Source organism: Harpia harpyja, chromosome 18, assembly GCF_026419915.1.
Source record: "Harpia harpyja isolate bHarHar1 chromosome 18, bHarHar1 primary haplotype, whole genome shotgun sequence".
Classification (NCBI taxonomy): domain Eukaryota; kingdom Metazoa; phylum Chordata; class Aves; order Accipitriformes; family Accipitridae; genus Harpia; species Harpia harpyja.
In genome coordinates this window covers 24903954-24913816 of record NC_068957.1, presented here as the reverse complement: position 1 = coordinate 24913816, position 9863 = coordinate 24903954, and the positions used below count along the sequence as shown (strand labels likewise).

General features: G+C 58.2%; 1 protein-coding gene across 5 annotated transcripts; it reads left to right on the top strand.

The window, feature by feature from the left end:
• The first annotated feature begins 975 nt into the window (after positions 1-975).
• Positions 976-9853, top strand: ARR3 (arrestin 3). 5 transcript variants are annotated; one of them, XM_052813225.1, is made up of 17 exons: positions 976-1063; positions 2511-2556; positions 3123-3153; positions 3493-3553; positions 3942-3986; positions 4401-4600; positions 4712-4771; positions 5023-5090; positions 5361-5496; positions 5596-5680; positions 5806-5878; positions 6402-6539; positions 7055-7138; positions 7457-7480; positions 7583-7635; positions 8000-8009; positions 9392-9853. In XM_052813225.1, the coding sequence occupies exons 2-17, from the start codon at positions 2540-2542 to the stop codon at positions 9483-9485; spliced, it is 1179 nt and encodes a 392-aa protein (XP_052669185.1). In that variant the 5' UTR covers positions 976-1063; positions 2511-2539; the 3' UTR covers positions 9486-9853. The 5 variants fall into 5 exon arrangements, with proteins under 5 accessions (XP_052669185.1, XP_052669183.1, XP_052669182.1 ...); XM_052813223.1 differs by lacking the exon at positions 8000-8009; XM_052813222.1 differs by having other exon boundaries at positions 4401-4771.
• Positions 9854-9863: the final 10 nt, after the last annotated feature.

The window sequence follows — 9863 nt, the reverse complement described above, 5'->3', positions numbered from 1 at the left end:
GTCTGTGCCCTGTCTCTAGGGCCAACCCAGGGGCAGCATCCACGTGAGCATCCCGCAGCCACCCCTGCGGGAGGGGGATCCCGTGTGCCGGCTGCGACCGAGGAAGCGCTTCTTTCCTGGCCAGCCGTAAGGCAAATCCACTCTGCGCTTTCAACAGTTTTCTATATGCAGCAGCAAACTGTGAATTAATGATGTGCTAATCAGGTCAGGTGAGGCCAGCCCGCGGTGTTATGAAATGTCGTGGGGCTGAGCAGATTGCCCGGCGGTGCTGGGGGACAGTGGCAGGTCCGTGTCCCACCACCAAGGGGTGGCTGGCCCTTCCCTGCTGCTTCGGGGGGAACGAAGCCCAGCGTGGGAGCTGCTGCTGCAGCCCCGGGCCTCGCATCTTCCTTCGCCCCATCACCTTGTACATCAGCGGGCCCCGTGGCAAGGGTGTCCTGTGTGCCCCGGACCACAGCAGGTCACCTCTAGGTGACCGGCCACATGGGCATGTTGGCCATGCAGGAAGATGCCTGCACCTCCTGTCCATCTGTTAGCCGTCCAGCAAAGTGCGTAAGGGAGGGATAAAACCCGGCAGGTCCCTCCTGCCCGTCTGCCATCTCCATCCACCCTCGTGCCCAGGGCTGGCCCCGCTCCACTTGCCATGGGAGCAGTTGTGGAGAGCCTCCCTGGGAATCTGCGTCCCTGCCTGCACCTCTGCCCACCGGGAGCAGAGCTTCCACCTCAATTACCATCACTTTACTCCTAAGCCCGCTTTGCCAATCTCCGTAAGCTGCTTTCTCAGGGCTCTGGCAGCAGCCGTATTTATAGCCCACTCTTACTCATGAAGCGTCTTCCCCAATTAATAAACTAATAGGATTCTTCCCAAAAGTACCTCTTTCATGGTGCGCACACACACACACACACACGCACCCCCCCGCCCCATGGAGATCAGATGCCAGGGGAGGGACCGCCGGGGGGTATAAGAGGCTGCAGGACTGGGAGCAGCCTGTAGTGACTGGGTGGCAGTGGGACTTGCTGGGAGGGGAAGAGGAGAGCGTCTGCCTGTCCATCCACCCGCCAGGTGAGTGCTGCCTGCTCTGCTGCCTGGGCCCTGCCAGTGCTTTGGGGCACGGATTCTGCTGGTTTGTAAAACACTTGGGGCAGGGACATTGGTGTTGGACTGTGGCTGGAAGGAGGGTGGTTTGGGGCTGAAAGGGGAAAAATGTGGCCAAAAGGGTTTCTGTGCGGCCGAGTCAGTGGGCACGGGTGGAGGGGTTAGGTAGCAGCATGGGAGAGCTTAGCCAAGCCAGGAGGGGTCCAAGTCCCCTCTCTGGGGCTTGGGAGATGCAGAGGAGGAGTTCAGCTCTTCTCTCCTCCGCCTTTCATCGCCTCGTCCCAAATTCCTGGGCTCTGGAGAGGGCCGAGTCTGCAGCACCGCTCTGCTCCCACTCCCTTTGCACCTTCTCTTGCTGCTGCCCAAGAAACCTGCGGGCAAGGATGCTCAAGCTTCACATCCCGCAGCACCTGAGGGAAGGAAAGATCCTGTGTTTGGGGCTAATGCCTTGTTTTCCCATGGGGAAGAGGATCATCTCCTCCCTCCCATATCAATTTCTTCCTTCTCCCCAGCACCCCTGCGGTTGCGTAAAGAGGCAACTCTGCCCACACGCCCCTGGGGCTTAAAATCCTGCCTGGCCTTAAGCTCTGCTAATGTCAGAGCTGCCTAACTTTAAGAAGCTGAGCTCATCCCATCTAATCTCCTGGTGAAATCAGCTGGTGATCAGTGCGATATTTACGGTTTAATTCTGGATGCCAGGCTTGAGCAAGCAAAACGCAGGCAGCACAGTCGGGCAGGGCTGGGCAGCCCTGGCCAGGCTCCCGGTGTGAAGACAGGGCTGCCAGCGCTGCCCTCCCAGAGCCGGCTCAGGGACGGGGACAGAGGGGCCGTGGGTCGGGGCTGTGCACCCCAAGACCCCCCTACCCACGGGGTGGTTAAGCTGCCCTCGACCTTTCTGCCTGCGGTTTCCTCGCTCTCCCGTGAGTGACAGGACAAAATGAGTCCCATTCCTGCCATTAAGTCATGACAGCCAATTTCACGCAGACAAGAAAAATTCATAAAATTGAAACTCCGTAAGCCCTTGTCTTCATTTTCTTGCCTTTCCCAGCCTTGAACTTGTTCCCTTGGGAGTCACCCCTGTGCTTCCTATTTTCCAAAGCCTGCCTGCCTGGGGCAGCGCTCTCCCTTTTTCTCTTCCACCTCCTCTTCACCACCTTTTTGGCCTGGGGCTTGCATGGCTCACCTGCCCCACCGGGTCTCCAGATGCTACCACGTGCCTTGTGTGCCGCCCGAAGCTGGGCAGCCCCAGCTGAATCCTGAGCGTCCGAGCTCTGCAAAGGCAAAATGCCCAGCAGTGCCGCAGCCCTGCAGTTCGTTGGGACGTGAATGATTTTGTCCCGCTGGCTGGCAATGGCCGGCGGCTGCCCCTTCCCCGCTGCCTTGCCCAGCGTGCCCCCTCCGTCTCTCCCCGCAGATCCCTGCCTGCGCAGCCGCTGACTTAAAATGGCAGAAGGAGCAAAGTAAGTGTCCCTATTTTATTTTTTTTAAATTGGGATGGAGCAGGGTGCTGCAGGGTAGGAGTGCGGGAGACCCAGTGCCCTGACCCTGGATGGGGCGAGAAAGCGAGCCCCCCCGGCTCCCCCCACCCACTGCCCCTGCGTGCAGGTATGTGAGCTCACTGTAGCAAGATTGACCGAGCTGTCGTGGGGTCATTGAAGCACCTTCTCTTTTCTTCTGCTTGTTGGTGCTTTCTCACTTGCTGTTAAGACACAGCTGGCTAATGCACCCCTCCTCGATGGCCACGCGCTGAGCTCAGGAGCATGACATCCCCTGGGGCAGTGAGAATGGGGAAGGGGGGTGGTTTGGGCTCCAAAGGAGCAGGACACCGAATTCCCCAAGGCCAGGCCATCCTGTGCACGCTCTGGCGTAGCTCTTGGAGATGCAGCATGCTTGCAGGGAACCCCTCACCTCCTTGCCCCACGGAGATGAACGGCCACCCCCTCCCTCCCCACCCTGGAAGCGGGCTGTGCCGCATCCAGCCTGGTCCAGGGCATTCCCAACGCGTCTGCCTGTGTTTCCTTCACAGGGTGTTCAAGAAGACCAGCCCCAACAGCAAGGTGAGTCCATGCACGCAGAGACGGGACTGTGTGCCCATGTGCAGGCTGTGCTGGGGCTCCTCCGGGGTGACTCTGCCCACGGGACGGGACACAGGCTGGCCCTTCCTTTTGAGATCTGATTGATTCCTGCTATACCTGCCATGATGCCGCCGCAGGGCTTGCTTTTCAAAGTAGAAATTAAAAAAAAACCTATACGAACCCTTAAATGCAATGTCTGGTCCAACAGGTTAACGGGGTTAATGAGCCCCACGACACAACTCGGGGCTTGAAAATTTTGGGCAATTTAATGGCAAACACTAACTTGTTTCCTTCTTTCCTTTCACCGTGTGCTGCCTCCAGCTATCCATCTACTTGGGGAAGAGAGACTTTGTGGATCACGTGGAGTCAGTGGACTCCGTGGGTGAGTGGGGCCATGCCCATGATGGAGGGGGAGGCACGGGGAGCAAGTGGCCGGAGAGACCAGTCCCTGTGCTGGTGGCTGCTCATCTCTGCTTCCCTCCGGAGCAGGAGGAGCAAGGGCAGCTCTGGAGGAGCAAACGTCACGTTTTCCTGCAAATACCCTTACAGAAAAATGGTGGGGAAAGGGACAAAGTCCCTTTGCAAAACAACTTGGCCAAGCTGCTGGTGGAGATGCTGGAGGAGGCATCGCCGTCCCCCTGACTGGCAGCTTCCCTCAGTCACCTTCCCAGCTGATGAGCAAATTATTTGAATTTAAAAAGCGCTGTGTTTTTGCAAGGATCTTCCTGGGCAGCTGAGCTCACCCTCCCTTCTTCTCTGTTTATTTGCAGATGGCATCTGCCTGATTGACCCAGAGTACCTAAAGGACAGAAAAGGTATTAATACAGAAAACCCCACGTTATAAGAGGAAGGGATGGAAACCAGTGCAAAGCTCACCAGAAACCTGGGACTGTAGTCAGGTTAAAGCTGCAATGGGTGGTCTACAGCTTGTTGTATGTCAAGGCCACGGCAGCTGACCTGGAGGAGAAGGCCGCCTCTTTCTTCTCATCTCTTCTGCCTGGGGCACCAGCTCTGAAGCTACCCGTGCCTTGCAGAAAGATGTGATGAATCTTGTTCACTTTATATTTAGTGTTTGAGGTCCAGGTCCTGATAACAGAGTCGTATTTCTGCTGAAGAGTTATTACAGTAGTTTTTCTTTCTTTCCTCTTTATTCAACCCCTTTTCCCGTGCCTTCCCTTTATCTCACCTTTCCCCTAACACTGCTCCTCTCCATTTCCATCTGGCTTCAGTGTATGTGACGCTGACTTGTGCGTTTCGCTACGGCCGAGATGACCTCGACGTTATCGGGTTGACCTTCAGGAAGGACCTCTATGTCCTGACCACCCAGATCTTCCCACCGGTGCCGGACCAGACACCCAAAACCCTCACTCCTTTGCAGGAGAAGCTGATGAAGAAGCTCGGGGAGAATGCCTACCCCTTCACCTTCGAGGTAAGGGCTGCTCAGCCCTTCCTGACCACACACCTCCGTGGTGTGCACCAGGGCTCATCTCTGGGCACGTTCTTCATTTATTTTTTTTCTCTCTTTCCCTGTTCTGCCCAGATTGCCACCAACCTGCCCTGTTCGGTCACCCTCCAGCCGGGACCAGACGATGTGGGAAAGGTGAGCTGCTGTCCCCGACCTGTGTCCCCCAGACCCATTCCCTCCTGGCAGGGGGTTAAGTTGTGGGGTGCCAAAACGAGAGCTGCTTCTCTTTCACGGGGATGTGGCCCATGGGGTGAGGGTTGGGGAGGAAGGATGGCTGGAGTCGGGACCAGGATCTCCGGGGATGCGGTGGAGGAAGGAGAGGAATGAACCTAAACCTCAGGCAGCTCTGAGCCCCTCCTGCTTAGTGACCGTACGTGTCCTCCCAGGCCTGCGGCGTGGACTTCGAGGTCAAAGGATTTTGTGCTGAAAATCTGGAGGAGAAAATTCACAAGAGGTATTTGAAGGGGATCCCTTTCCTTCCCCGTGGCCAGCTCAGGGGTCGGGCTGAGGACCTGCTGTCAGCCTGTGCCACGCTTGGATCGGGTACTTTGCCCGAAGGAGGGGCAGTTGTCCCCATGTCAGAGCCCACCATGTCCTAAGAGCAGCCTGCAGCTTGCGTCCTTTGGCTAGAGACCTTGTGATGTCCCCGAAGACAGCCAACATGTCCCCCTCGAAGGCTGTGTTGACACGTCCCTGCTGGGGGTGACCGCTTCTCGCCCCGCAGGAACTCGGTGCGCCTCATCATCCGCAAGATCCAGTTTGCACCCCTGATGATGGGGCCAGCCCCAAAGTCGGAGACCACCCGGCAGTTCATGATGTCCGACAAGCCCCTGCACCTCGAAGCCTCCCTGGATAAGGAGGTCAGTACAGGAGCCGTCCCCTGGCTTGTGCCACCACCTGTGTCCCCAGAGACAGGGACCAGTTGCCCAGTCGTGTAACCGAGCCTCCTCCCACCGCAGATCTACTACCACGGAGACCCCATCAATGTGACCGTCAACATCAACAACACCACCAACAAGATCGTGAAAAAAATTAAGCTCTCAGGTGAGAGGAGGCAGGAGGGGCATGTCCTGGCACCCGCTGCGTCCCAGCCTCCCTGTCGGAGATGGGGATTGTGCGCCTGTGCCTCTGCCGTGTCACCAACGCTGCTCTCTCTTGTCTCTTCTCAGTTGATCAGATCACAGATGTGGTCCTCTATTCGCTGGATAAATACACGAAGACTGTGTGCACCGAGGAGATAAAGTAAGTAAAAAGGGACTGGGGGTGGCATGGCATTGCGGCCAGAAGGAGGAAGAGAAAGGAGGACGGGGGCAGAGTGATGGGGAGAAGGAAGACGGTTTTACACCAGGCAGCAAAAATATCAGGGTTAGAAGAGCAGGTGCAGAGGAAGCAGAGGAGAGGGAAGGCTGTGGACACCGTGCCCCCCCAGCACAAGCTGGTGTCGGCTGGGGAGGTCCCTGGGGGAACGTGCGCAGCTGCCCCCCCCGGCTGCTTCCTCTCCTTACTTTGCATCTCTGAGGCCAGGCGCAGCCTCTGCACCCCTGAGAACCAGGCAGGCTGCAGCAGAGGTGAGGGGTAGGAAAAAGAAGTGGTTGTATAAGGGAACGAAAGGAGGAAACAGGCCCAGGCAGCTGCGTGGGGAGGGCAGGGTAGGGGGGGTCTGGCTCTGCCCACGTGCCTGGTGCGATGCTGAGCATCCCCAGTGGGTGATGAGCACCCACCAGGCTGGTGTTGGCTCTGAGCTCTCCTCTCCCACCCCTTCCAGCGAGAACGTGGCAGCCAACTCCACCTTCTCCAAAACGTACTCCATCACCCCCACGCTCTCGGCCAACCGTGAGAAGCGAGGCCTTGCTCTCGACGGCAAGCTCAAGCACGAGGACACCAACCTGGCTTCCACCACCATGTAAGAGCCAGGCGGGCTCCCCCGCTCCCCGCCACGGCCAGACCCATGCCTTCCCTCCTCTCCGGCTGCTTCCCACTGCTCAGGATGCTCTGGGCTCCCACCAAGGTTCCCCCACACATCCTGTGCCTGAGCCTACCCTGTCCAGCTGGAAAATGTGGGGATTTTGTGACATGGCCACAGACCCACCTCTCCACCCCGTAAGAGAGCCGTAGCCTCCCAGCCATCTTCCAAAGCCCCTGTATCCCTCTGCAGAACTGCATCGGGTCTCATCTCGTGAGTAAATCCCAGCTCAGACAGCTCAAGTGGCCTCCAGAAACTGCTCTGTGGCTTCAGCCAAATGACCCGCCCTCCCCTCTCTTTTTACTGCCACGTTGTGTTGTCCTTTCCTGCTAAAACCCAGTGCACCCCACACAAAATGGGGCATGGAGACAGCCCCGGGAGCTGCCGTGGGGGGAGCGGACGGGGTCTGCGAGCAGCAGTGCCCGCCTCACCGCTCCACTCTGCCTTTCTCCCAGCCTGAGACCCGGCATGGACAAGGAGGTGCTGGGCATCCTGGTGTCCTACAAAGTGAAGGTCAACCTGGTGGTGTCCCGAGGAGGGTGAGGCTCTGCGGCCGCGGGGGGTAGGGACCATCCCCTTGGGCCGTGCTGTGGGATCTTGTACCACCGGGCAGATGATGAAGGGACTCATGCCGTGGGTCACCTTGTCCCTGCCCTGCTCCCCGGGGGCCACGGGGCAGCCAGACGCTGGGCTCCTGCCATGGATCTGTGCTCCCTGACTCCCACCCCCCCCCATCCCCATCGCTGCTGCTCTTCAACCCTATTATAAATCATTTTCTACCTTATTATAAAGCAAAGTCTAACACCTCCCCTCCTCTGCATTGGCTGATTTCTGTCCCTTCTCTCCCACTGCTGCAGCATCCTGGGGGATCTCACTGCCAGGTAAGGGAGGAGCTGCCTGCAGGACCCAGTGCAGCAGAGTGCCCAGTGCCTGCACGGTGCGGCGCTGGGCAGGTTTATTGAAAGAAGTGGTTTTCCTTCCAGCGACGTTGGAGTCGAGCTGCCTGTCATCCTGATGCACCCGAAGCCTGCGGACGGTAAGTAGCGCCTGGGATGCTGCCAGAAGACCCGGGAGGAAGAGGCAGTCCCTGTTCAGAGGGGAACTTGTAAAAACATCGCTGATGCAGCTGCCTCCGTGCAAAGGGCCCTGCTCTGCCCCAGCATCCCTGGCTGTGGGACGGGCAGAGCTGCTCCGGCTGCGCGTCAGCCACCCTCTCTCCGGGACCAGTGTGGGAGCAGCTCTTCTCCCCGTGGCACCTTGGGGGCCACCCATCCCAATGTCTCTCTTTCCAGAAAAACACTTGAGCATTAAGTTAGTTGAAATGCCCTTTCTCTATTAACCTGCATGTGTGTCTCTCTCAATCCTTGCCTCCCTGTGCTTTGCTTATCAATGGACTACAGATAAGCCAAGGTAAAGAGATGTTTCCTTATACCTCAAGCCAGTATTTCCTCTAACACATAAACCATACAGATCCATCACAGATGGATGTGATGCCCCATTCCAGCTTGAGATTACATCCTTGGATTAAACCATCCAGGCCTCAAAGCCCTGAGCCCCTGCGTCACAGCAGACAGCATGACACCCTCCATGGTGGCACAGGCAGCAGGAGCATTGTCACAGGCTGGGAGGATTCAAATGCTGGGCTCGGCACGTGTTCTGCCGATTTCCAGGGCTTATTTTACAACTCCACTTGCTGCAAACACAGCAGCCTCTCCTGCTGCAAGCCCGGACCTCACCTTGTCCCTCGGAAGCAGCCAGCAGTGCTCCGTCTCCCAGTCGCAAGTGCCACCGCTGCACATAACGTCCCCTACGGCCTTGGTCTCCATCTGCCCCACGCTGAGGCCCCTTGGCTGCTGGAAGCAGCGCTGGTCACAGCCCCGTGCCCCTGCACGCTCCCCATTGCCAGAGCCCTCTTCTCCTCCCACCACATGAGCTTATTCCAGCTGAAGCCACAGCTGGGGTTGCTTCCCTCTGGGAAGCTGCAGCGTGCCAAACCCATTCCTGGCAGCTGTGCCTGGCAGCCGCGGCCGCCAACCAGCCCCACAGCCGGCCCTGGCTTGCAAAGCCCCAAAAGGCTGTTTTTGTGTCTGGTTACACCCTGCCACGGGATGCGAGCGCTGGGATTTGGAGCCTGGAAACTCGGGCTGCAACTGCAAGGCTTTCACACCAAAGCCTATCAGTTTCCCAGCCCAGCAAGGATATTTAAACTTCCAGAGGAGGAAATCTCTTGGCCTGTCCCCACCATCGCTCCCTGTAGGTTTTGCCAAGTCTTTTCACATTCGCAAGCTTTTGGAATCAGTTTTGCTGACTCTTTTTTTTCCGTTTTCTTCCCCCACTTTTCATTTTGCGGCTCTCCCTTGATGTCATCTGCCGCTTGCCTTTCGCAAGAAGGTAACTAATCTCTTTGTCTCCACTTTAATTTCTTTTCCTTCCCTTTTTTCCCTTGACAATGCAAAACAGCATCTTTTAAAAAAAAAACGCCGAAAGTTGCAGTTGCTCTCGCCCAGCTCCTCCGGTCACGCACGCTCGCAGCCGAGCCAGCGATCTGTCCTGGATTTGTGTGCTTGGCTCAGGCTGTGGCTCGCAGTGACCCCACGCTACCTGACTGCTCCCTGCGGTGTGTGGGGCAACGGGGCCGGGGCCAGCACCAGCAGGATTTGTGCGCTGTCCCCTAGTTTGGGGGGGTCAGCAGGGATTTCGCCCTTTTCGCTGCGGTGCATCCCGGGCAGCCGGACCGTGGGCTCCCCGTGGCTGCCCTTCCCCGGCTCACCACGCTTTGCTCTCCGTTCCAGCGAGGAGGACATCGTCATCGAGGAATTCGCTCGCCAGAAACTCAAGGGGGAGAAAGACGACGACGAGGAGGAGGCCAACAAAGAGGAAAGCTAACCTGGCTGCCTGTTCGCACGGATGGCCACCGGGTCCCACGCGCCCCGGTTTGGGACGTAGATGCCCGTAGCGCGTTCCCCGCTGTCCCGCACGCGGTGCAGACACCTCAGCCCTCTACGCGCGGTGCGATGTATTCCCTTAGGGTACACCTTCCTCCCCCCTCCCCGGGCTCCTCGCACCGACTCCAAGACCCCGGTTGCGGCGGAAAGCCCGACTGCCTGCAGGACGGTGCTCCCACCTCCTCGCACCCACGGGTGCCAGCGAGGGGACGGGGAGGGTGCCGTCGCCAGCGTGTTTGTCGTTTGCCTGCGTTACGCGATACTCTGTGACACCGTTATCAATAAACCCGCCCCAGCGGGCCCGGTGCAGGCTCCGTGT